The sequence below is a fragment of the Tamandua tetradactyla genome, chromosome 11 (assembly GCF_023851605.1).
Source record: "Tamandua tetradactyla isolate mTamTet1 chromosome 11, mTamTet1.pri, whole genome shotgun sequence".
NCBI classification, from domain to species: domain Eukaryota; kingdom Metazoa; phylum Chordata; class Mammalia; order Pilosa; family Myrmecophagidae; genus Tamandua; species Tamandua tetradactyla.
Window position 1 is genome coordinate 80,380,593 of NC_135337.1, and position 27,017 is coordinate 80,407,609.

Below are 27,017 nucleotides of genomic sequence, written 5' to 3' on the forward strand. Positions count from 1 at the left end.
AAGGCTCTCGATGCCACAGCCTGCAAAGAACTCCAACCTGTCTACAATCACAAAGGGATTCTGTGGGGTTGAGCCCTGGGAACACCTTCATTGTATCCTGGAGAAACCCTGAGCCTTCATGTCCAGCTAAACCACCCCCAGATTCCTGGCCCTTGGAAACTGAGGATTAACCATTGGGAGTTGTTTTAAGCTGTTACAATGGGGGATGGGGTGGGGGATATTTATTACACAGCAATAAGTAACCGGTATACTTGTGTAAATTATAGGTGTGTTTTATTGTCTAATGTCTGTGTCTCCTGCCAGATTTGGAGCCTTCCTTCATCCCCTCCCGCTGGAATGCCCCCCCATCCCCATTTCTACAGGGCTCAACTCTTCACTCTTCAGTGCTTGCTCAAATGTCTCCTTCTCTGAGAGGCCCAAAACGCATCCTGAAGCCCACAGCCTGCTTTATTTTCCCAGGACACTTATTGCCTTGTAAGATGCCGTGAAATTTCATTATTTGCACCTGGGTTTCTTGTCTGTTCCCCAGCCCACCCCACCTCTGCCACAGGCGCTCCCCCAGGGCAGGGACCTGCCTGCAGCAGCCTGGGGGGCCTAGGACAGCCCCAGCACACAAGACATGCTCGATCCATAATGCGTTTGTCCTGACTCCATTCGCCCACCAGCCGCGTGGACCTGCCCACCGCCCTGATTTCAGGCGCGATCCAGGGTTCAGGGCCCGGGGTCCTCGAATTCTGAACCGAGATCGCAGGCGGGGTTTCCGGGCTTGGGAATTTGAGTTCTCAGCTTTGCAATCAGGGTTCCCGTAGAGCCAGACTCCGGAATTCTAGATCCGGCCTCGAGGTCCGGGCCGGGAGCCAGAGGCAGCCGTTGGAATGAGAATTTGAAAATCTGGCGGCAAAAGTTGGCGCGGAGCAGGGAGAGCCGAGAGGGGGAGAGGCGGGGGGGGGGGGGGGGGAGGGGCGCCCCCGGCTGGGCCGTCCCGCATCCACTCCCCCACCCCCCACCCCATCTCTCCCGAAGCAGATCGCAGCCCGGCGTCAATTTCCCAGTTGCAGCAGGTCCCGCGTTCGAATCCCCGGAGGTCGCGGGACAGGTCCCAGTTCTGAAATGGACCCGGAGCCCCCCCGGCCGCGTGCACGCGCCTGGGGAGGGCATGGGAAAGGGGGCGGGGTGCCCAGGCCGCAGCTGTCGTCGTCCCGCCAGCTCAGCGCCAAGATTTAAAAATTGCCCAACGCCTCCCCTGCAGCCCGCGGGGAGCGGGGAGCCCCCCCGGCCCCACCCCCGGGCAGCGCGGGGCGTGCCGGGACTTGGAGTCCAGCACCCCACCTTCCGGGGGTCCCCCGAGCCCCCGCCCAGCGCCGAGAGAGGAGGGAGGGGAGGAGTTGGAGCCTCCGCCCTACTTTGGAGAGACGGAGACCCAAGCTCGCGCAGTCAGGATGGGAACAGCATTCCACGCGCAAGGAACCGCACGACAAAGCCTGGGAGACTCTTGGGAACCTCGAATCCCCAAGAGGGAACAGAAAAGCGTGACTCCCTGCAAAGTCCGGTCAGACTTATCCCTTTTGATTCTGCCTCCTGCCTTATTATTAATATTATTTCAACTTTTAAAATTATATGGTATAATATATATGCAAAGCAAAGAAATAAAAAAGCAATAGTTTTCAAAGCACTCCTCAACAAGTGGTTACAGGACTGATCCCAGAGTTTGTCATGGGCTGCCATATCCTCTCAGATTTTTCCCTCTAGCTGCTCCAGAATATAGGAGGCTAGAGGGCTTAAAATATTGTTTTTTATCATCACAATCGACTTTTTTCCTTTCTTCTTTTTGTGAAAAATAACACACATATATATATACACCAAAAAAAGCTATAAATTTCAAAGCACAGCACCACAATTAGTTGTAGAACATATTTCAGAGTTTGACATGGGTTACAATTTCACAGTTTTAGATTTTTACTTCTAACTGCTCTAAAACGCTGGAGAGGAACCATTATTTATTTTAAACCTTACTTTAAACCCCTCCTCTCCCCCACCGCCTCAGTTTACCAACTGTCTTTTATATTTATATTCCTACCATTTGGCAGGAAAAAAATGTGCTTGGGGCCCATATGTACAAGGCAACTTTTGATAAGACCAGATAGTTACATTGTAGCCTAGAACAGCTGCCTGCCTCCCTTCTGTTTGAGTCAAATCCCCTAATGCAGGATTTGTGGACTAGGCAGAAAGAACACGTGGCAAATGGCAAAGGGAGAGGAAGGGGCTTTGAGCTGGGGTGGAGGTCTTGGTGGTGATTCTACCCCCACAGAAACGTTTGGCAGTGTCCACAGACACTCCGCGGGGGTGAGGTGGGGGGCTTGTTCTCAGCACCTTCACAATGCCCAAATCCTGCTCTGTAGATCTTTCTGGACGTTTCATATGAATGGAATCTTAAAACATGTGGTCTTTTGCGTCTGGCTTCTTTCGCTTAGCGTGTGTCAGTACTTTAGTCTCCACCTTTAATTTTCCCTACACTAGCAACATTAAGAGATTGTCTTTTATTGCATACTATCGATTCTTATATGGAAAAATGGTAGTGTGTACATGTGCAAGATATGAAGATATCACCGCATGGGTTCCTCCACCCCTCACAGTAACCCCAAGGACCACCGACATAAGGATTCAAGTAGTAACATGAAACGCTAGATTATACAAGCAGGGAAACTGAAGCACTTGACGGCAACCCAACGTCACATAGCAGCTGGGCTGGACTTATGAAGCCGGGGGGTTGGCTTTAGAGGATCTCGCCCTTTAACTAAAATCTAGTGAACAGAGCAGGAAACTGAGGGGGAAAGGGCAGCCCGCCCCTCTGCCCCCTCCCCCACCGCGCCCCACGCGGCCATGAGCCTGGGAACTACGATCCCCAGGATGCTCCGCGCAGGCGCCCAGGCGGCAGGACTACAAGTCCCGGCGTGCCGCGCGGCTCGGCGCAGCGCGCGGGCCGGCGGCGAGCGGCGCCATCTTGGCGGTCGGCGGCGCGGGATTGAATGAGCCCGCGGAGTCGCGGGCCGCTGTCCTGAGCCGCGCAGGCCCCGGGCCGCCGCCATGGCCACGCCGCTGTCCGGCCGCGCGGGCACTGGGCCCGCCACGCCGCTGTCGCCCACGCGCCTGTCGCGGCTGCAGGAGAAGGAGGAGCTGCGGGAGCTCAATGACCGCCTCGCGCATTACATCGACCGGGTCCGAGCGCTCGAGCTCGAGAACGACCGGCTCCTGCTCAAGATCTCCGAGAAGGAGGAGGTGACCACTCGCGAGGTAGCCCGGGCGCCGAGGGGTGCGGGCAGGGGGCCCCGGAGCGAGGGTTGTGGGCTGGGTGGGCCCCTCCTGCTGAGGGGTCCCTGGGGGATCCTGGGGTCCTCTGGAGCGCGGGGGTGCGGGCTGGACGGCCCCCGCCTGCTGGGAGGGATTTTGGGGGCCCCGGTAGTGAGAGGTGCGGACTGGACAGCCCGCCCTCCGAGGGGCCCTCGGGGAATCTCAGAGGCGCTCTTATCGAGGGATGCGGACTGGGTGGGCCCCGCCCTCCGAGGGGTTTCCAGGGAATCTCGGGGGTTCCTGGAGTGAGGGGTGCAGACTGGACGGACTCCGCCTTCCGAGGGGTCCACAGGGAATCTCGGGGACCCCTGCAGTGAGGGGTGCAGACTGGGTAGGCTCCGCTCTCGGAGGGTTCCCTTGGGATTCTTGGGAGCCACCCCCTCCCCCGAGTGAGTGGTGCAGACTGGACAGCCCCTCCTTCTGAGGGGGTCCCTGGGGAATCATGGGGTCCCCCTCCTGAGTGAGAGGTGCAGACTGGTCAGGCCCCACACTCTGAGGGCTCCTTGAGGAATCTCGGGGATTCCCGGAGTAAGAGGTGTAGAATGGATGGCCCGCCCTCTGAGGGGTCTCCAGGGAATCGCAGGGGTACCCTGCCCTGAGCGAGAACTATAGGCTGGGCAGCCCTGCTCTCTAAGGGACCCTAGGGAGTCTTGGAGGCCCTGGAGTGATGGATGTAGACTAGGCAATACCCACCCTCCTAGGGGTCTCTGGGGAATCCTGGGGGGGCCTCACAGAGTGAGGGTTGCAGCCTGGAGCAGGCCCTGTATTCCGAGGAATCTGGCCCCCCATCTTAGTGTGAGCCAGGTTAGGCCCTGCCCCTAAGGCAGTTGTGGGGGAATCTCCCAGGAGATTTGGGTGCTAGGTGTCCAGTAGAAAATTTGGGGGATTGTCTGGACTTTGAGGGGGCTGGGAGACTCCAAGGGGGTCCTGAGGAGGGATGGAGGGTCTTACAGGGGTCCCTGAGACAGGTCACGGTGTCTCTTTTCCGTGGAACTTCTCAGGGGTCTTGTGCTGAATCCTGGGGAGTTCCATAGGTGGGGGTGGGGGGATGGGCAGTAAGCGCTCCTCTCACCGGGGCCTGGGGTGAGATGCGTATCAGGGAGGGGGTTTATGCCCCTGGGGACCCACAGGAAATTTGGGAGGTCCTTACTTGGGCCTCGAGACACCCCCAGTGACTCAGGGGCAGGAGCCGGCTTGGCCTCACCCCTAGGGATGTGAAGGAGAGGGGGTTAAGAGGTCTTGGGGTCAGTGGGAGAAAGTTTTAGGGTTTCAGATAGATCCTGGGACTTCACTGCTACAAAAAGGGGCTACAAAAGCTCTTCCTCAAGAGAGATATGAAAGGGGGATATTGAGGGTCCCCTGCAGTGGTCTTAGGGTCCCCTCTTGGGATCTGACCTCAGTTCACAGCCATGCCTGAGAAGCTGACCCCAGGCCCAGTCATCCGGGCTGCTCTTTTCTCCTTCCCACTGGTCACACCTGACCCAGGGGCAGGTCCTGAGAATAAAGGGTCTGGGAGATGCTCGGCCACGTGGTTTGGGCCCCTGGTGGGGTCCGTGGTCCCCTTCCTTAAGGCTCCACTTCCCCAGCCCCAGCACTGGCCAAGTGATGGGACCGCACGCTGTTGGGGGGTGTGGTCAGCTTATCCTCTGGGTGACCTTGGTTAAGGCACTAGGCCTTTTCAGGTCTCCATAGCCTCGCCTGTAAAATGGGAATGGTCTGCCCACTTTTTTGAGGTTATTTGTGGGGCCGAAATGAGTTAATGCTTGTGAAGTATAGAGCGGAAGCAGTGCTGCTGAACGGAGCTATGTGTTCAGGGCCGGGGAGAGCCTTACAGTTCGTGGAGCAGCTCCAGAGTCTCCCAGGACTGGATTTCCACTCTGGGCAGGTCCCCTCTTTTTCATCACTGTGCCTAACTTTTGTCATTGGCACAATGGGGAGAGAATTGTTTATTCCCAGGGTGGCTTTCGCCTGGGCCAGGTCCTGGGACCTTGTGGCCCACCCCCCCAGGGGTTGCTTTGCTCCCTGCCGCCCCCCACCCCCAAGGAGCACAGGAAACCGCTACACTGCCCTCGCTGGCCCAGGCTGACCCGAGCTTGAGCCAGGGTGGGTGGGCCGGGTGAGTCCACCCTCCTGAGCTGTCTGGGTGGCAGGGTTGTGTATTTCCCAGCTCCCTGGTGCCTCTCAGCGTCCAAGGCTTGTTGGAATGCAGGGCTAGCTTGGGGCTGAAGGGGGCGCTGGTGGGGTGTGTGCAGGGGGCCTCAACCTGCCCCTGTGTGCACCCACAGGGCTCCTGAAAGGGCCAAAGTGTCTCTCCCAGGGGCAGCTGAGAAGGGCGAGCCCACAGGTTGCTGTAGAGAGCAAGTGGCCCAGGTGGCCTTGGGCTCCAGAGAACTGCCCTTCCACACAGGCGGACAAAGCGCAGCTGGTTCAGGGAGTGGCCTGGCAGGAAGTGGGCAGTGGGGGGCAGGGTGCACCCAGGAGAATGCTGGGAAGGGGGTGCTGGCTGTGAAGAGGGATGTGCCCACTGCGAGGAATGTGGGTGTGTCACACATGAGAGTTTGCAGTGTACCTGTAGACCAGGGATTTCCACATGGGGATCTGGACTCCTGCCCCCCAGGGGACATCAGGTGATGTCTGGAGACATTTTGGTTGTCACATCTGGAAAGGGGGTGCTCCTGGCCTCGATGAGGGGGGACAGGGACGCTGCTGTAGAGGTGAGGGGCCACTTAAGTGATGTCCTGGAAATTTGTCATTTGAAATCTCATGGGCATAACACCAACTTGTAGTAGAAAAGAAAGCTTTGTCCCCCTCACCCATGGGCCAGAGCATGTCTCGTCCCCCCTCTTCCGCTCCATAAACATTCTCTCACACATACTTGTGCATACACCCAGAACTGCATGCAGATCCCACCGATTCTCTTTTGACACTTGTCAGTGTCCTTGGTGTCACAGTCCTCTCCTTGAAGGGTCTCCTGGAAGGCGGTGGGGGGAGCTAGTCAGATTCAAGGGTTCAAGTCAGATCTCAGGACCCAGGGGCGGGTGGAGTCAGGGAGGCCGGGCCCAGGGCGGTGGTTCTGAGGGACGGGGAGCGGGGTGCCATCCCAGGGACCTTCCCCGCCGAGGTCTTGAGCTCCTTGAAGGAAGGAAGCTTGGCTGCAGTTTCCCGCCCCTGGGCTGGGGGGCCTCATGGGAGGAGGTGGCACTTATAGTGTCCCGCATGGGTGGCCCAAGGGCTGGAATCTGGATTTCAACTGGAGAGCGATTTTGCTCCCAGGTGACATCTTATATCCCCCAGCTGTGCCGCCTGTCCCCACTGGGCATCTGGGGGACCCCACCAAATAGGCATCTCGGGTCATGGAGGGGCGCCTCCCTGCCCTGGGCTGCCATATGCTGGCACACCTGTTGGGATCCCTCATGCCAGGCACACTGCAGTGAAAGATGCAACGAGAGTGCTGAGACTCCCGCTGGCCGCACCTGGCCATTGCCCTCCTCTCAGGATGGGCCTGCAGGCTGGGGGTTCCACAAATTTTTACTGAAAGGGACCGGGGAGACAGTAATTTTGCTGTAGTGTGAAAGCAGCCACTGCCGTTCCGTGAGCAAAGGGACGGGGCTGGGTGCTGATACAATTTGATTTATACCCACCCAAACTGGAATTGAATGTGATTCACCTGTGTCACGAAACTTCTCCTTCCCCTGTCCCCTAACTATTTAAAAATGTAAAACCATTCTGGGCTTATAGGCTGGGCAGAAACAGGTCCAGGGCTGGAGTCGGCCAGTGGGCTGGAGTTTGCTGACTCTGGCTCCAGAGAACTCCTTAGTAAGACAAAACAGTTAAAAACCTGCACACAGAAACCCATTATACTGCTGGAGAGCCTGAGCGCTTTAAACAAGAGACCCCAAGATTGCAGAGAGGGCACCCTGGGAGCCTGGAGCGAGTCCTGGGCTGGGGTGAGGCACTGGCCTGGAACACAAATGCCAAAATAGTCAGCCATCGAGACAGATCAGATATGTGTGTCTTTTTAATTAATAAAGTGTACTATTTTTTAATGCAGTTTTATTGAGATAAAACACATACCATAGAAACCATCTGAAGTGTGCAATCACTGACTCACAGTATCATCACGTATTGTGCGTACATCCCCATGATCAATTTTAGAACATTTTCATTACTCCAGAAAATGAACAAAAATAAGAAAGGAAACCTAAATTCTCCCATATCCGTTATCCCCCCCATTATTGACCCACAACGTTAGTGTGGTACGTTTGTTATTGTTGATGAAAGAGTTTTAAGATATTACTGTAAATTATAGTCCTTAGTTTGCAAGAGGCACATTTTTCCCCTCTGTTACTTAATTCCTTCTAATTAAACATCTGCTCTAGTTCATGGAAGAACTTTCTTTATATTTGTACACTTGTACACAGTGTATCATAGTCACTGTCCAGCATAAGGTTCAGTTATTCATTCCCGTGTTTTAGCCCCCAGCTTTCCTTCTGTGACATACGTGGCTCTTAACTTCCCCTTTCCACCACTCATTATTCTCACAATAACATGCCACCGTCACCTCTGTCCATTTCCAAACATTTTAAACTATTTTTTCCAGCAGTTTTTGATATACAGAAAAATTGAGAATTTATTACAGTGAGCTCCCCACATCCCACACCCCGTGTCCTCTATTAGCCAACATCTTACAATAGCACCTGGTGCATTTTTCACAATTAAGAGCCCGATCGATACACTTTCATTAGCTAAGGTCCGCACCTGATTCCGATGTCCTCAGCTTTTCACTAATGCCCTTTCTGTCCCCGAGCCCTGTCTGTGACATTTGGTCGCATTTCCTTGGTGATGACTGTTCTTAGGCTTTTCTCGTCTTGGATGACCTTGTCAGTCCTGAAGTGGCCCAACGGTTGGGAGCCTATCTCGGGCCGAGACTCAGGCCTCACCGGGGGAACCCCATCTCAATGGAATCCATTTTTTAAGATCAAAACTGGTGGTTGCTAATGGTACAGAGATTCCACTGGGGCAAAGAAAAACTTTGGAAATAGATAGTGGTGGTGGCTACACAACACTGAATAATTAATGCCACTGGATTGTGCATTAAAAATATGGGGAATTTTATGTTTTATATATGTCACCACAATGTTAGAAAGATTTACGTTCAAGTCTTTAAGGTATAAATTACAGATAAAAAAGGTTAAGGATTTTTTTTAAGTGGCTAAACTGGCAAAGTTTCTTATATTATGTTTTAGCATGGTTGGGAACAAAAAAAGAAAAAACAAATTAATGCCAAAAAAACCCCATGATAAATCAACTGAATATCAAAAACTTAAACATAGCATCAGTCACCGATTTTCCCTTTTCCCTCGCCCTCAAGTAGCTCAGCACTGGTCTCTTATTTAAAGCCCTGATACTTTGTTTCTGGAGCAGGAAGCTGCAGGAGAAAGAGCCCCAGAACCCAGGCCTTGGGGGGAACAGGAACTGTGGACCCTCCCACAGGTTGCAGGACCACCCTTGGGTTCAGGGGAATTGAGAAGCAGGTTCATCCCTGTCACCTGCAGAGCTGCAGTGAGGACATGTCCCCAACCATCCTGGGGGTGAAGCTGCTGCTCTTTGTGAATGAGGGTTTATTCAGAGTTCAGTTCCCAGAGAGCGGCCATTCAGGGTGTGGCCTGGGACGGCCACCCTTGAGGGAGGATTCCCCCCTGCATGTCCCAGGGAAAACAGTCCAGGGGATGACCACCCTGGACCCACCTCAGCCCCCTAGCCAGCTGTGGGCAAGAGATGACATTTTCCTGTTCTGTGCCCCAGTTTATCCATCTGTAAAAGAGGGCAAGGCACCTATGGTAGTTAGATTCAGGTGTCAGCTTGGCCAGGTGAAGGCACCTAGTTCTGTTGCTGTGGCCATCAGCTAGTAGTACTGAACCTCATCTGTTGCTCGTTACATCTGCAGTCAGCTAGGAGGCGTGCCTGCTGCAATGAATGATGTTTGATTTAATTGGCTGGTGCTTAAATGAGAGAGCTCAGCCCAAGCAGCTTACCATACCTCATCTCACCACTTGCAGCCCAGGCCTTTGGAGATGTAGAAAGGAATCACCCCTGGAAAGTTGTTGGAACCCAGAGGCCTGGAGAGAAGGCCAGCAGAGATCACCCTGTGCCTTCCCGCATAAGAAAGAACCTCAGTTGAAAGTTAGTTGTCTTTCCTCTGAAGAACTAATCACCTTTTATTAAAAACCAATCCATCTCTGGTATGTTTCATTCCTGCAGCTAGCAAGCTAGAACAGATTTGGTACTGGAGAGTGGGGTACTGCCTAAGTTTGCAAATACCAGATATGTTGGAACAGTTTTTTTTTGGATGGCTAAGGGGAAGATTTTGGAGGAACTGTGAAGAGAATAATGGAGAAGTCCTAGAGTGCTTGAAGAGACTGTTGGTGTAAATGGAACCACTGCCAATCTGGACAAAGGGGGCAAAAAAGGGACAAATTGGAGTCTGCAGAGTGAGAACCATGGAAACTCGGGTCTGAAGCCAAGAAACCTCAGCCAGGAGAGTGGACCCACCCATATACATGGAGAGGGTGAGTTTACCCTGAGGGCAGAGGATGAGTCTCCCATGTCTTTGCAGTGGAAGAGTTGTGCCGCCTCAGGCCTTGGAGAAGGTACAGCGCACTCCTTGGGGACTAGGTAGAGCCTGGCTGCCACCACCTATAGGGGTTGAGCGTGTGCCTTGGAAATGGCAGAGAGCCCAGGTGTCACTCCTATGCCTGGAGAGAGTGGAGCCGAGGAAAAGGTGGTCTCCTCAGTGTACCCTAAGGTTGATTTGGAAAGAGGCGGGCCACTGCATAGGGCCTTGGAAAGGGTGGGACTGCAGCTTTCTAAAGCTGAAGGATAAGTGGCTTTCAGACTTCGAAATCCAATAGTGTTTGCCCTGCAGCTTTTTCCTTCCGATTTCTCCCTATGGATCCTGTGACTGTCCCTCCTTTGCATATTGGCACCAGATAACTTGTTTTGAGATTCATAGGTCCACAGCCAGACTAGAATTTTTTGCACCTTAATATTGTTTAAGGTGATATGTGTCGTTGCCAAGTTGATGGGGGGTGGGCATATGGTAGTTAGATTCACTTGTCAACTTGGCCAGGTGAAGGCACCTAGTTCTGTTGCTGTGGACGTAAGCCATGGTGCGTGAACCTCATCTGTTGCTGATTTCATCTGCAGTCGGCTAGGAGGCGTGCCTGCTGCAATGAATGACGCTTGACCTAATTGGCTGGTGCTTAAATGAGAGACTCAGCGTAGCACAGTCCCAGCAGTTCAGCACACCTCATCTCGGCACTGGCAGCTCAGCCCAGGCCTTTGGAGATACAGAAAGGAATCACCCCGGGGAAAGTTGTTGGAACCCCGAGGCCTGGAGAGAAGGCCAGCAGAGATCACCCTGTGCCTTCCCACGTAAGAAAGAACTTCAGTTGAAAGTTAGCTGCCTTTCCTCTGAAGAACTAATGAAATAAATCCCCTTTTATTAAAAGCCAATCTGTTATACTCTAGTTTCTCTTCAAATTGTATAAATCTTTCGCCTTTTACTAAAGATTTCCATGGAGAGAAGCAGTTATGAGTCGTTGAACAATTTTTTGAAGGCCTTGGTTTTTTTCAAGGTCCAATGTGTGCGTTAAAGCTATTCCTTTTAAAGTTCTTTGTAATTACTCAGGCTTTTTTCATTAAAAGCGACAGTGTTAATAAAATAAACGACGTAGATGCGTAAGAAATTGCATTTAAAAAAAAAAAAGCCAATCCGTCTCTGGTGTGTTGTGTTCTGGCCGCTAGCAGACTAGAACAGCGCCCTTCTGTACCCTGCCAGCACATAGACTGGGCATGAGGTTCCACCTCGTTCTGGTGTGCCCACTGAATGTCCTGCATTCCATGCAGGCTGGGACGGTTGGTCACCCTGCCTAGAGGTGGGTGCTTGGTGGCTCCCCTAACCCCCTCCACATGGGCCTTTCCTGTAAAGGGAGCGGGGCATGAACCCTTCAGGTCTACCCCAGCTCCTATCCCCGATGCTGGTAGCCCTGGGGGAGATACTGCCCACTAGGTGCCTCCCGTGAATCATGCCCCAGCCTGGCTTTTCCATCACGAGATGGCCCTCTATCAGTTCTACTGAGATAGAACTCACCTGCTATCAAAATCACCCCTTTAAAGGTACAATTCAGGGATTTTAGTATAGTCACAGGTTTGTGCAGCCATCACCACCGATTCAGGAACATCAGCTGATGGACATTTGAGTTCTTCCACCTGAGGGGGCAGGTGGCAGTGTGGCAGCAGCTGGGAAGGGCAGCGTAGGGGGCAGGGTTGTCAGGACTTCAGCTGATGGGGAACCTCTGGGGATACCAGGAATGTGCATCCTGACACGGGCTGGCCAAGGACCCCCAAGCAGGGTAACCTTTCAGGGGCTGTGTGTGCATCCTGAACCCCTGGCTGGGCTACTGGTGGAGCGGGGAGTTGGAAAAGACAGGCCAGCCAGTGTGGGGGAGACCCGAGTAGACAGACACTCCATGTAGACAGGTGCACTGCTCTGCCTGGCACTTGTGTCCAGCAGCTGGGGCTGGAGAGATCAGTGCTGAGTGCCAGGGAGGGCGACGTGGCTTGAGTGAGGAGAGCTCTCAGGAAGGGCGACCCTGAGCTGGGTTTTGCAGACAGCATAGGAGTGTGCCTTAGGCAGCAATGCCCATGAAAGCACCAGGAGTGCAAGAGCACGCCCAGCACCTGGAGGTGGGCTGCCCCCAAAGTTTGGACGGCACAATGTCCTTGGTCATAAGACATACTGGCAATGAAGAGACAGTGCTTTTTGCAGGAAAAAAAAATGCTTTTGTCTGCTGGAAAATTCATTCACTTTTTAGAGAAAAAGAAAATAGAGTAGTGGTTTGTAACCGGTCCTCCCCACCCTTGGACACCTGGCAACTTCTGGGGGCATTTGTGGTTGACATGACTTGGGGGTTGCTGCTGCTGGCATTGACTGGGGGGAACCCAAGGAAGCTGCTCGGCACCCCTCAGTGCCCAGGACGCCCCGAGCGCAGAGAACAACCTGGCCCCAAATGTTGGCCGTGCTGAGGGAGAGAAACACTCTTAGTATTTTTTTTTTTTTAAAACATGGGCAGGCACCGAGAAATGAACCCGGGTCCTCTGGCATGGCAGGCATGCCATGAGTGGCCCACCCCACTCTTAGTTTTTGAAACACTAATTTTTCAGTGATAAACTTGAGCTCCATCTCTCTCACTCACTCTGTACACCAGAATAAATTCTCAATGGGTTAGATGTCATAAACAGAGTGACCCCCTAGCTTCTGGGGTTCCCCCCCACCCCCCACTCAGTTTGTGAATTTAAATGTGTGCTGCTGCTTAGGCTGTCGGCAGGTTTTTGGATGACGATGGGACACAGAGTCCCTTGGGGTTTAACAGAATCTATTCCCCGACAGCATCTCAACTGGGATGACACTGCTCCTGGGCACCCAAGGCTTTGTTGGGACATTTGTGGTTGCCACTTTCTCTCCTCCTTGCCTGGACCCTCACCCCTGCTGTGCTCTCTCTTCCCAGGTGAGCGGGATTAAGGCTCTGTACGAGTCAGAGCTGGCTGATGCCCGCCGAGTCTTGGATGAGACAGCCCGGGAGCGCGCCAGGCTGCAGATCGAGATGGGGAAGTTGAGAGCCGAACTGGAGGAGAGCAACAAGAGGTATGGGGAGCAGCTGGGCTCTTGGGGGCCCCAGTTCCAGGGGTGGTGGTGGGACAGGGTAGCCCTCCTCTTGTGAGGGTAGGTGCACCTATCAGAGATCCCCTCCGAGGGCTCCCCAGGGCTCACCAAAGGCCTCAGGGGTTCTAGCTGTGCCTCTGTAGTGGGTTCCTGAGGACACACGAGCTGGGCCTTGGGGACTCACTGGTGCTGGGGGGCAGTGGCCCGGGCCGCCTTCGATCCCCTGTGGTGGCTGCGTCTGGGCTGGTGAGGGAGTGCCCCAGGTGTTTGCAGTGGGGGCAGCCCCTGGCTTCCCTGGCCTGGTCGTCCAGCTGTCCACCCATCTACCACACTTATTTGCTCCAAATGGGGATGTGAAGCCTGAGCAGCTCTCAGGGCCTGCTCGGCACCCCTGGGAATCTTTGGTGCCTTGGGCTGTGATCTCAGCTCAGGCTTCAGAGTCAGCAGCAGGGAGGAGATGCAGCTGGGCTGGGGCTGGAGCAGCCACTGCAGGCTCGAGCCCTTCTTGTTCTTTCCTGAGCACATTCGTTTCTGTCTTCTTCTGTATGAGTAAAACACACGCAGAAAACATGGGGAACGGTGTTTTTCAGGAAGAACATTTCGTCTCAATGTAGAAACATACTAATGCAGTGGGCTGTCCCATCTGAGGAGTGGCCTTGTCCATTGTCAGGTCCAGTTGTTTCCGTCCGCCTTTAAGCAGAACTTGCCAGATTCTGGGCCTGACTGGGCAAACGCTTAAAAGGACAACAAAGAGAATGTAACTCACACAGTACGAGAAGAAAGTCCGTCAGCATTAGGGCTTACAGCTTCTCTTCAAAGCCCCCATGTAGAGAGAAGGCTTTCTCTGCTCTGCCTCTGGGCACCTCTTGTTTTTCTAAGTCTCTGGCCTTCAGGTTTTTTGAATCAGTAGGAGCTTTGTTAGGGTTTCTTATTTGTCTACAGGCCTTTCGGAGCAGGGAACTCGGTGGAATGTTCCACCTACTCTTTCCCACTGTTTTCCCCCCAATCCTCATAGCCCTCCCCCAGGCCTTGGAGAAGGGTCCGTGGGTGCCTGCTGCCCCCTGCTGGTGGAAGCTGCACAAGGCCTTTCTGCGGGAAGGGGGCTTGGTCTTGCTGCCCACCTCCCTGCCTCCAGGTCCTGCCTGCTGGGGGCGTCCTCTGCCACCTGCCCGGGAGGTGGGGAGTAGGTCTGGGGGGTATAGGAAGTGCTGGCAAGGACTGTCCTGGGGGCTTGGAAATCTGTGTGGTTCCCATGTCGGAATGTGGCCAGAGTCATAGCTGAGGCCCTCGTTTCCATCACTCTCAGTACCTGAGAAGAGCCCCCCGTGACTGGCTGGTGGGGTCCAGCCCTTCTTTGCCTCCTCCATCTGCCCCAGATAGAGGCCAGAGCTGCTTCTGGCAGCAGAGCTGATTTCCCCCTGCCAAGAGCGAAGGCCTTGTGTGCCACTGCTCAGTCCGGGCCTTCAGTGATGGACCCTGTGAGCGCTGTTGGGGGCCCTGGGGGGAACCCGGGGCCAGGCAGGAGTGAGGACGGCTGCCCCCAGTCCTCGCTCACACCCAGCCCTCACCCCAAAAGCAGGCCTTGGGCTCCAGGCTGCCGGCCTGCAGCCAAGGGCCTGCTCTTGGGCTAATTACAATTAGGAGGTTAGGGGAGAAGCAGTGCACGAATCTTTTGACAGAACTATAAAGCATCAGAAGGGGATTTTTTTCCTTTACTATTTTTTAATACAATTTTACTAAGATATTCACACATCACACAATCCATCCAAAGTGTACAGTGGCTTACAGTAATCACATAGTTGCTCACTCACCACCACAGTCAATTTTAGAACATTTTCATTACTCAAAAAAAGAAAAAGAAAACCTAAAACATCCTATACTCCATACACGTTATTACCCGCTATTGTTGACCCATAGCATTGGTGTGGTGCATTTGTTACCACTGATGAAAGAATATTAAGATATGACTGTGAACTGTTGTTCATAGTTTGCAATAGGTACAATTTTCCCCATATGTGACTATTACTAATTCCTTGTCATAGTATCGTACTTTTGTTCTGGTTCATGAAGTTAACATTTTTATTTTTGTACAGTTAATCATGGACATTGTCTACCACAAAATACACTGTGTCGTATGTTCCCATGCTTTAATCTCCAGCTTTCCTCCTGGTGACATACGTGACTCTGAACTTCCCCTTTCCACCACTCTCACCCACAATTCAGCATGTTAATTGTGCTCACAATATCACGCTACCATCACCTCTGTCCACTTCCAAACCTAGTAGGCCTTCTGCACGTATTAAGCTATCACTCCCCACTCTCTAGCCTCATTCTATCTCCTGGTTACCTGTATTCTAGATTTCATGACTATGAGTTTAAATATTATATTTAGTTCATATTAGTGAGATTGCATTATTTGTCCTTTTGTGTGTCACTAATTCCACTCAACATTATGTCCTCAATGTTTATCCATTTTGTGTGCTTCAGGATTTCCTTCTCACTGCTGAATAATCTTCTGTCGAATGCATAGACCACATATCGTTTATCCATTCATTGGTGAATGGACATTTGGGGTGTTTCCATCTTTTGGCGATTGTGAATAATTCTGCTATGAACATTGGGGTGCAAGTGTCTGTTTCCGTCCATGCTTTCAAATCTTCTCGGTGTATACTGAGTGGTGGGATTGCTGGATCATACGGCGACTCTGTACTTAGCTTTCTGAGGAAGCACCAAACCGTCTCCCACAGCGGCTGTACCTCTTCAAATTCTCCCTAGCAGGGAATGGGTGTTCCCCTTTCTCCACATGCTCTCCAACACCTGTCGTTTCCTGTTTGCTTAACAGTGGACATTTTACTAGGTGTGAGATGATCTCACATTGAGGGATTGATTTGTATTTCCCTAGTAGCTATTGAAGATGAACACCTTTTCTTGTGATTTTTTAGCCACTTGTATTTCCTCTTTGAAAAAATGCATAGTCATGTCTTTTGCCATTATTTGAGTTTTTTTATCGTTGAGTTATAGAATTTCTTTCTATAATCTGGATATCAACCCCTTATTAGATATGTGGTGTCCAAATATTTTCTCCTATTGAGTTGGCTTCCTTTTCCCCCTTTGGCAAAGTCCTTTGAATCACAGAAGTATTCAGATTTGGGGGGTGGGGTGGGGGTGCACGGTCTGTGAATCGAACCCGGGTCTTGCACATGGAGGGTGAGCATTCTACCACTGAACCACCTGTGCCCACCCAGAAATATTCAGTTTTGATGTGGTCCCATATATCTATTTTTCCTTTCATTGCTTGTGCTCTGGCTGTAAGGTCCAAGAAACTACCACATATCACTAGATCTTGAAGATGTTTCCCTACATTTTCTTCTAGGAATTTTATAGTACTGGCTTTTATTTTTAGGTCTTTGATCTGTTTTGAGTTAAAATTCATATAAGGTGTGAGGTGGGGTCCTCCTTCATTCTGTTGGATGTGGATCTCCAGTTCTCCCAGCACCATTTCCTGAAGAGACTGACTGTCCACGTTCAGTGAACAATTGAATCTCACTAAGATGAACTAATGATATAGAAACTCACAAGCATAAAATCTAGAATATAGAATATACCAGGAGATAGAACGAGGCTAGAGATTGGGAAGCAGTTGTTTAATATGTGCAGAATTTTTAACTAGGTCAGACATAATCATTTGGGAATAAATAGAGATGGAAGTAGCATGTTATTATGAATATAATCAACATTGCTGAATGGTGTGAGAGTGCAGTGGAAAGGGGAGGTGTAGAGTCGCGTATGTCAGCAGAAGGAAAGCTAGAGGTTAAAACATGGGAGTGTTTATTACAGTAAATCCTGTGGTGGACGATGACTGTGATTTACAATAAAAAATATAAAATATTTTATATTTATACTGATACTGTTAGCCATTGATTGTAGACTTTGGATGGATCGTATAGTTTGTGAATCTCTCTCTAAAGTTACATTAAAAAAAATGAATTGACCAGAGATCTGGAGGTCAGTTCTGGACTCTGGATTTGATTCCGTTGGTCAGTGTATAATCTTTATGCCAGTACCATGCTGTTTTGCCCACTGTACCTTTCTAATAAGCTTTAAAGGCAGGAATTGTGTGACCTCCCACTTCATTCTTTTTCAGAATGTTTTTGAGCATTTAAGGCCCCTTTCTCTACCAAATAAATTTGATAATTAGCTTCTCCATTTCAGCAAAGTACACTGGAATTTGGAGTGTGATTATGTTGAATCTGTAGATTGGTTTGTGCGGAACTGACATCTGAACGAACTGTTGCCTTCCAATCGATGAATATGGGGTGTCTTTCTATTTATTCAGGTCTTTGGTTTCTTTCAGCAGTGTTTTGTAGTTTTCTGTGTACATGACCTTTACATCCTTGGTTACGTTTATTCCTAGATATTTGATTCTTTTCATTGTTATTGTAAATGGACATTTTTTTCTTGGATAGTTCATTAGCATATATAAACCCTACTGGATTTTGCGTGTTGATTGTGCATCCTGCCACTCTGCTGAATTTATTAGCTCTAGGAGCTTTGTTGTAGATTTTTTGGTACTTACCTCTAGGATCATGTCATTTGTGAATAGGGGAAGTTTTACTTCCTTTCCCACTTGGATGTCTTTTATTTTTCTTACCTAATTGCTCTAGCTAGAACTTCTAGTACAGTGTTGAACAGCAATGGGGACAGTGGGCATCCTTGTCTTGTTCTTGACCTTAGAGGGAAAGCTATCAGGTTTCACCAGTGAGTGTAATGCTAGCTGTGGGTTTTTCATGTATGCCCTTTATCATGTCAAGGAAGTGTCCTTCAATTCTTGCCTTTCAAAGTGATTTTTTTCCCCCCAGATTTCTCACATGTTTATTTGGAGTTAAGAGAGAGAATGGGGGTGGTGGTTGTGGTGGTGGAATATTTATAATTAACCAAATTTAGTGAAATATATTTGCTCACCAAATACACCCTTTAGTTGCTGGCTAGAGCCTGCTAAGTATGTCCTGTTTAAGGAGAGGGCAGACAGCTGCACCACTTCATCTACCCGAGGGATGGTGCCCCATAACATCAACCAAAGTTCATCTCCCTCTCACCCTCCCTGGTTTCTTTCAGAAACAGGCAGTTGACCAACAAAAGGACTGAGCAGATCAGCCCATCTACAGGGATGCACACAAGTCACAACTTGGCTTTGGCCGCTCTCTGTAAATCTAAGTCCATGCAGCGTGAAGCCCAGCGCAGCTTGGAAACCCTGCACAGCTGTGTACATTTGGGCAAGATGCTCCGTGGCTCTGGGAAGCCATTCCTGCCCGAGGGCGCACGGAGATGAGGCAGGACCGCTGTGCTTTGAGAAGTGGCACAGCATTACTGCCGTCTCTACCTGGGGTATTGGTAGATGCTTTGCAGTCTCTTCTGAATCTGGCCCTTGCCACACAATGAAAGGAAGATTCCAGTGTGAGGAGAGCCGGTGTGAGAGAAGGGAACTACTGTCTTTTCTGTTCTCTCCTGCAAGGGGAGCTCCTGTAAGCTCCATCCCGCCTGCCCTGGTGGGGCCAGTGGCACCCACCAGGGATCACCCTGAAGGATGTTTCTTCACTGCCTTCTCCAGAAGGCGAGCCAGCACTGCAAAACCTAGATTTCTGTCAGGCTAGTGGGAAACTCTGAGTGTTTCTTGTTGAAGTATCAAGGTTGGTCAAATACATCCTTCCATTTTCTGGTCTCTGAATTTGAGCAAACAACTCTCCTGATAAGGGCGGGGGGATCAGCCTAACTGGCTACCCTTGGCTTGCCCAGACCTTAGAATTTCAGACCTTAGGGGTCTCCAGTGATGTGTTTGGGCTGCCGTTGCAGCCTCTGCCCTCAAAATCAGGAACTTCATGGCTGTCCTTCAGATCCAGGGACCTGTCTGCAACCTTGGGACAGGTCCTCTGCATGGCCTCTCTTGCCAGGTCAAGAACCCAGCACCCTTTCTGTTCCGCCTGCAGAGCAGCTTCCTGCTGGGCTTTACTGGCATCGGGTGGGGGCACACTTGGTGAACTTCTGCTCCCTCCTGCCCCGGGCACTGGCTGCCATTCCCGTTCCTTTAGGGGAAGGAGGACTACTCCTTTCGTCCTATCCAGCAGGGATCCTGAGGGATCCTGGCACGATGGAAAGCTGCTGAAACCTCTTCTGGTTGGGCGGGGGAGGTGGAGATCGATCAAGGAGGAGGGAGAAGGAAAATATACATCAGGGACATGTCTGATCTGAATCTACCTGGAAGTCCACTTGGTTTTGAGCTGGCACGCCACTGCAGGTGAAGGTGACTTGGGCCAGTGGCACCCACATCTCCAGGTTCAGCAGGTTGTTGAGCCCCACTGTTTTAGTTTGTTAATGCTGGCGGAATGCAATACACCAGAAATGGAACAACTTTTAAAAAGGGAATTTGTTTAGTTGCAAGTTTACATTTCTGTGGCCACAAAAGTGTCCAAATTAAGGCATCCAGATAAAAAATACTTTAACTCCAAAGAAAGAGCTGATGACGCTTGGGCTTTCTCAGCTGGAAAGGTACAGGGCAGTGTCTGCTAGCCCTCTCACCAGGCCGCACATTTCATAAGACATCCCCGGGAAGAAAGATGCGTTTTCTTTCTGCAGCTCCAAAGGTCTCTGGCTGTGTGGGCTCCAAAACTTTTTCCAAAATGGTACCCTCTTAAATGGCTCCAGTAAGCAACCCCAACTTGAATAGGTGGGGACACATCTCCATGGAAACCACCCAATCAAAAGCTACCACAATTGGTTGGGTCATATCTCCATGGAAACAATCAAGAAGAGCCCACCCAACAATATTCAATGAGGATTAAAGAACATGGCTTTTCTGGGGCACACGACAGATTCAAACCAGCACACCCATAGTTAGGTTTCCAGCGAGCATGTGGCCCGTGACTCCTCCAAAGCACAAATCCTTGAACTTAGGGTGTGAAGGAAGCACAGTAACACCCAAGAGAAGGTTGCCAACTCAAGTACTGATTCGGCTCCCTGGGGCTACCCTTCTTTCCTTCCTATAAACCCCTTCCTCCCTGCTTCCATCAAAACAGCAGCTCACAACTATTTGCTTGATTTGCAAGTATTTTGTTGAGGATTTTTGCATCTATATTCATTTAAGAGGTTGGTCTGTAGTTTTCTTGTAGTATCTTTATCTGGCTTGGGTATTAGGGTGATGTTGGCTTCATAGAATGAGTTAGGTAGTATATTCCCTTTTCTTCAGTTTTTTGGAAGAGCTTGAGCAGGATTTTTATTAATTCTTCTTGGAATGCTTGGTAAAATTTGCCCATGAAACCATCTGGTTCCTGGGCTTATGAGACACATCTCAGCCTCTGTTTAACTGTGAATATTTTTAGACTCTCCCTCATTGTTGAAGGACACCTGTGCTGGGTAAAGAATTCTTGGCTTGGCAATTTTTCTCTTTTAGAATCTTAAATATATCGCATCACTCCCATCTTGCTTCATGGTGTCTGATGAGAAGGCAACACACAGTCTTGTGTGGCTTCCATTGCATATGGTGAATCACTTCTTTCTTGCTGCTTTCAGAGTTCTCTCCTTCTCCTTGGCATTTGACAATGGGTCTATTTGGATTTATTCTGTTTGGAAACATTGGGCTTCTTGGATTGCTTATTTTTGTCTTTTATAAGAGTTGGGAAGCTTTGGGCTGTTGTTTCCTCAAATATTCTTCCAGGCCCTCTTTTCTTTTCTCCTTTCAGGATACTCATGATGCACATGTTTTTTGCATTTCATGTTATCAGTCATTTCTCTGAACCCCTGTTCAAAGTTTTTCTGTTTTTTCTCCATTTGTTCATTTGTGTTTTCAAATTCAGTTGCTATGGTAATTTGAAGCTGTTATGCAAGCCAACTCACCTGGGACAGAACAGTCTCTTCAATAAATGGTGCCTAGAGAACTGGATATCCATATGCAAAAGAATGAAAGAAGACCCATCTCTCACACCCTATACAAAAGTTAACTCAAAATGGATCAAAGATCTAAACATTAGGTCCAAGACCATAAAACAGTTAGAGGAAAATGTTCGGAGATATCTTATGGATCTTACAACTGGAGGCGGTTTTATGGACCTTAAACCTAAAGCAAGAACACTGAAGAAGGAAATAAATAAATGGGAGCTCCTCAAAATTAAACACTTTTGTGCATCAAAGAACTTCATCAAGAAAGTAGAAAGACAGCCTACACAATGGGAGACAATATTTGGAAATGATACATCAGATAAAGGTCTAGTATCCAGAATTTATAAAGAGATTGTTCATCTCAACAACAAAAAGACAGCCAACCCAATTACAAAATGAAGCTGTTATGTACTCCAGACAAGGCCATATTCTTTTTTTTATAACATATATACAAAGCAAAGAAAAAGCAGTAAGTACAAAAGTACACTTCAACAAGTCGTTACACAACAGATTTCCGAGTTTATCATGGGCTGCCATTCCACTATTGCAGATTTTTCTTTCTAGTTGTTCCAAAACACTGGAGGCTAGAAGGAATATTAATATAGTGATTCGGTAGCCATCCTTGTTTGTTAAATCCTGTTTTCTCTGTCTTGCTCCTCTAATCCTTCTCCTAGTCTTTAGGAATCTTTAGGCAATGCCCATTCTGACTTTTTCATGTTGAGAAGGGGTGTCAACACTAAAGGACAGGGGAATGTAATTAATTGATAACTTTTGAGAGGTCTGTCCCACTGGGTTTCAGGATGTATCTGACCTAGGTTCCAGGAAAGCAAACTTAGTGCATGAAACATTTACAGAGTCGCAGTTTGAGCCCTAGGTGTTCTTAAGAGTTAACAGGAGTGATGTTGATTGGGGTTTAGCAAACCATGGCAGTTAGCACTATCCAACTGAAGCTTGTGTTAAAGAGTAGCCTCCAGAATAGTCTTGACTCTATTTGATTTCTCTTGGCCACTGATGCCTTATTTTATTACATGTCTTTTCCCCTTTTGGTCAGGAAGCCAGTGTCAAGTCGATCCCACGGTACCATGGCCAGATTCATCCCCAGGAGTCATGCACATTCTCAGGGAGATTTTCACCCCTGGATCTCCTGTCCTACGTGGCAGGGTGGGGGGTAATGATTTTACTTGCAGAGTTGGGCTTAAAGAGAGAGAGGCCACATCTGAGTAACAAAGAGGTTTCCTGGAAGCAACTCTTAGACTTCATTATGGGTTGTCTTAGCTTCTCCCCTGCAGAATTAAGTCTCATAAGTGTAAGCCTCAAAATTCGGGGCTTATAGGCCATGTTCTTTTAATCCATTCCTGTGCGTGCAGGCCTTTTATAGGTGTACCTTTTGGTTAGGTTATTTCACTTGAGATGTGACCCAGACCATTTAATCTTTTTACTGGAGTTGTTTGTGAGGATAAAAGACAGAAAAAGCCCACAGAGGGCGGGCCACGGTGGCTCAGCAGGCAGAGTTCTTGCCTGCCATGCCGGAGAGACCCAGGTTCGATTCCCGGAACTAAACAAGATTTGATTAGTTCCAAATTCTGTGTCTCCTCTGACTTTTTAATTTGTTCCTTTGACTGAGTCATATCTTCTGTGTTTTCAAGTGCTTTGTGATTTTTTTGTTGGTGTCTGGTCATCTGATTATCTTGACGGTAGCTTTCTCTCTCTTGTCTAAGATTTCATTGTTGCCTGGGTTTGTATACGGCATTGCTTTGACCATTGAATAGTGTTTCCCTGACAGAACAGGCCCGGGTCTGGTACAGGGGTGTAGACCCACTCCAGGGAATCGGCCTGGGATAGGGTCTGGAGAAGCTCCATAAGGCCCTTGTTTTTTTGCCTGCACTTCCTTGGCCTTCTCAGAAGATGGTGCTGTTCGGCTCCCCAGTTCCCTGCAAACCCGCCTGGAGCCCATCAGTGTCATTTTGTCCTAATAGAATTGTAGGAAAGCATGATGATATATCGTAGTCTGTCACTGGTTGCAATTGCTAGATTTATGGAGCAGATATAGAGTTTTAATAGTTGATTCTCCAAGAAATCTATCTTGGGGGTAATTACAGTATTACAACTGTAAATTTATAGGGTTTTCCTTAAAACACTTCATTTAAGTTATTCTCAGGGTATTTCAATTTCTTTAGCTGTGGGAATTTTTATTTTGGAGATGAACAAATTGAGGTAGCAGGTAGATGAAAAGATCTGCTTATGCTCAGCATTCAGGGTAGGTACAAGACCAAGAAATCCTATTCCTTTTACCCTGATGCATTCTGGAGCCCAAAAACCCGGGTTCAGATCCCAACTCTGCCACGTGCTGTTCGTGCCTATATAAAAATATACACATACAACGTCACTGAGTTGGTTTCGAGGGGATTTACAAGAGCCACATATGATGTGAGAAATACACCATCTCTGACTCAGTGTTGAGGATTCCTAAGTCACATTTTGGCAAACTGCCACCATGTAAAATTAATTATACATTAGACTGATTTCTCAGCCTCATTTATATAATCCCTGCCCTAGTCTGCCAGGGCTGCTGTAACAAAGTACCCTCAGATTAGTGGGTTTCAACAGAAATTTAGTATCTTGCGCTTCTGTATAAAGCCAAGGTGTTGGCAGGGCTGCAGTTTCCTGTCGGGAGAGAATCTGTTCCCTGCTGTCCCTGGCTCCTGGTGGGCTGGCGGCGGTCCCCTGGCAGTTCTTGGCTTGTGCCCCCATCACACAGCCACTGCGTCCAGCACGTGGCCATCTGTATCTCTCTCTCAATGATTGTCCTAATTTCCTCTGCTTATACAGATACAAATAGTAACATCTTCAAAGGCCTTATTTACTATTAAGTTCACATCACAGGATAGGGTTAGGACTTGCACATGTCCTTAACAGTCCCAAACAGCATGCACTTCCCGAGAGGATAATACATTTATCCTCGTAACACTTAGAGGCCTTAGTAAGCCAGGGTCAGTCCAGGAATTAGTTTACACAGTCAAGAAGTCTACTCTAATGCCTTTAGGTGGAGGCTGAGTGAGCCACCAGCCCCTCTGGTTTGGGGGCCATTCCGTGTAGTTCCGTGGAGCCCTAAAATTTCTGTTCAGTTGTTGAGAAATTTTGCACATGACCACATCTGTCTGCTCATCACTGTGGCCTCTGCTGGCCTCGCACCTGCTGGCACACCCTACCCTGGGCCTCTGTCCTTCCCAGGGTGGCTCATTCCAGGGCTCTGGGCCACCTGCTTGGCCTGTATGATGTAAATGTTGGTTCCCAACCAACCCATACACACTCATCTTTCTTCCCTGCCTTTCCCCTCTTATAACTGGATTCACATCTGACAGTATATTTTAGTGTCTCAACCCATGAGAGTGTTCTGCTTCATGAGAGCAAGGGGGTGGTTTTGTTCGTTGATACATCCCAGCAATGAGGACTGCTTTCCACTGGGATTCACTGATCTGTTGAAGGAATGATCCACGTTTTCCCAAACCCATGTAAGAATCCAACCCAGGAATACGGGCTTTGCAGCCCGGTTAGCGAGGGAGCCCAGGAGTGTGGGCTGCCTGGACCCCAAGACCTGTCTTGGCAAGGACATTGACACATCTCAGAGCTCAGCGTCCTTGAGGGGCTGCTGGCAAGTTACTGGCCTCTGTGCCACCCCAGTGGCCCTAAATCGGGCAGTTCTGTGCCACCTCACCTCCTTCCCAGGACATGAGGCAGTGTCTGGAGACATTTCTGGCCGTCAGAACTTACGGGGAGGGAGGTCCTACTGGCATCATGTGACGGGAGCAGGGAGGCTGCCCTCCAGTGGCCAGGACTCCCCCACCCCAGAGAATGAGCTGACGTGCCAACAGTGCTGAACCTGAGAAGTCCCAGAAGCCCCCACCGTAGCTTGGGCTGACACCCTCTGATCCTTGGGGGGAGGAGGGGACAGGCATTGAACTTCAAGAAGATCTAGAATTAAACTTAGTGATGTTCATGAGCCTCGAATCCATGATATAATTCTTTGTGTGTTCATGTCTGAACATGATTCTAAATACTTCACCTCTAAGATGAACTGTCCATTTAGGAGATCAGCTTAGCCTGCTTCCAGTAGTTTACAGGAAGCCTCTTTATAGATGACATCACCCAGTCAAAGGCCAGGGTTCGTAATTTGTAACTAACACATTTACATGAATTTTCCCAAACCAAATGTCCCCTGGAAGGATCTCTTCCGAGTCCAGAAATCACTGGAAAGGAGATTAAAAAAGCCTCGTCTTGCGTCCCTGAGGCTCATGGGCTGTCGACAGCCAGGGCCTTGGGGTGAGGCACATGCCTGCTGCCAGGTGTGTGAGACTGCCGTCCAAGGGACCTGATCGTTCCGTCCCCTTGTGACGGGGGCTCCCCTGGCTCCCTGGCACCCCGAGCTCCAGGGTGGCTGCTTGCCAGCCCTGACTCACAGGTCCTCTTGACTTCCAGCTCCAAGAAGAGAGAGGGCGAGCTCACGGTGGCGCAGGGCCGCGTGAAGGACCTGGAGTCCCTGTTCCACCGGAGCGAGGCGGAGCTGGCTGCCACCCTCAGCGACAAGCGCAGCCTGGAGAGTGATGTGGCTGAGCTGCGGGCCCAGCTGGCGCAGGTAGGCATCGGCACCTGTGCCCCGGCCTGGTGGAAGGAAACCTCTCCACGGTGGCAAAGCTTGACATGAATGGGGGTGGGGGCTTCATGTGCCAGGTCTCAAATACTAGTGGTCAGAGATCCCTCACCCTCATCCACAGCTCATCAAAATGTGCATTTGAGGGCACCCCCCTGGGCCCCAGGGAACTAGCTATGGTCCAGCAAACAGACTGTCATCTTTGTGCCCCTGTGACTTCCAGGCCGAGGACGGCCATGTAGTGGCCAAAAAGCAGCTGGAGAAGGAGACGCTGATGCGCGTCGACCTGGAGAACCGCTGTCAGAGCCTGCAGGAGGAGCTCGACTTCCGGAAGAGCGTGTTTGAGGAGGTGGGTGTGCTGGGTGCCAGCCGGCAGGTGTCAGGGGCTTTTATAGGCTTCCCAGGCCTGCTGTAACAGGCCACCAAATGGCGGGGCAAACGGCAGCAATGGATTCTGTTGGTCTGGAGGTTGTGCACCCTGGGCAGGCTCTGGGAGGGCCGTGCCGGCCTCTTCCGGCTCCTTGTGGCCCTGTGCGCTCCTTGGCTTGCGGCTGTCACGTTTCTGCATCACGTGGCCTTTCCCCACTGTCCGCGTTTCTGTCTCCTCGAGGATGTTGGTTTAGGGCCCCCTGGGAGTACAGGATGATGTAGTCTGAGATCCTTAATTTCAAGACACTTTTTCATAAATTCAGGGGATTAGGATGTGGCCTTATCTTTTAGGGGGCTGCCATTCAAACCACTATAGGGCCTCTGTCAAAAGGATGTTGCTCCCAAACATCCCCTCCTTGGGGCTGTGGGGGTATGGCTGGGAGTGATGGGGGGGTGGAGCTGGGTTGAGCCTGCCCCCAGCTGGGGCCCCTGGTCCAGCCCTGTCCCATCCCCAACGTGTCACAGAGCCCTCTGTGCTGTCACAGCCCAGGGGCCCAGAAGAGAACCCTGGGGCTGGCCAGTGCACTCAGCCCAGGAAGAGCTACCTGCTGGAAGGATGCTGGTGTAGCGGGGGAGCCGTTCCCAGCCCTGACCAGGCCTCGTGGGGGCTGCCGAGGAGGAGGCCAAGAGGGGACCTATGTGGGAAACTCTGAGGGGATCTGTGAAGAGATGTCCTAGGGGACCCGCAAAGAGCACTGGGAGGGAACCCGTGACAGGACATGGGAAGAGATCCCAGGGGGAACCCATGAAGAGCGTTGGGAGGGGACCTGGGAGGGGATGTGGGAAAGGACCTTTGGGGGCACCTGTGATGTGCACTGCTGGGGAAGCCCGAAATGAACCTGTGAGGGAAGCCAGGAGGCACTCCTTGAAGTGGCCCCTAAGGGAAAAGGTGAGGAAGTCATGGAGGGAAGTGCTGAGGCAATCAGGGAAGGGGTCCAT

The 27,017-nt window shown here is 50.4% G+C and overlaps 1 protein-coding gene and 1 non-coding gene across 4 annotated transcripts in view; both read left to right on the forward strand.

The window, feature by feature from the left end:
* Positions 1–3,069: 3,069 nt before the first annotated feature.
* Positions 3,070–27,017, forward strand: part of LMNB2 (lamin B2) — a 29,970-nt gene continuing 6,022 nt past the window's right edge. Inside the window, exons 1-4 of one of the 3 annotated variants that reach the window (XM_077121236.1) lie at positions 3,070–3,291; positions 12,918–13,054; positions 25,478–25,634; positions 25,873–25,998. In XM_077121236.1, the coding sequence (XP_076977351.1) occupies positions 3,085–3,291; positions 12,918–13,054; positions 25,478–25,634; positions 25,873–25,998 (627 nt within the window). In that variant the 5' untranslated portion in view covers positions 3,070–3,084. Of the gene's footprint in view, positions 3,292–9,898; positions 9,918–12,917; positions 13,055–25,477; positions 25,635–25,872; positions 25,999–26,535; positions 26,968–27,017 lie in introns of those variants that run through there. The other 2 variants (XM_077121237.1, XM_077121238.1) reach the window with 2 other exon arrangements.
* LOC143651144 (U5 spliceosomal RNA) lies at positions 10,870–10,987 on the forward strand. The gene has a single exon (XR_013159877.1). It is a non-coding gene; the product is annotated as a U5 spliceosomal RNA (small nuclear RNA).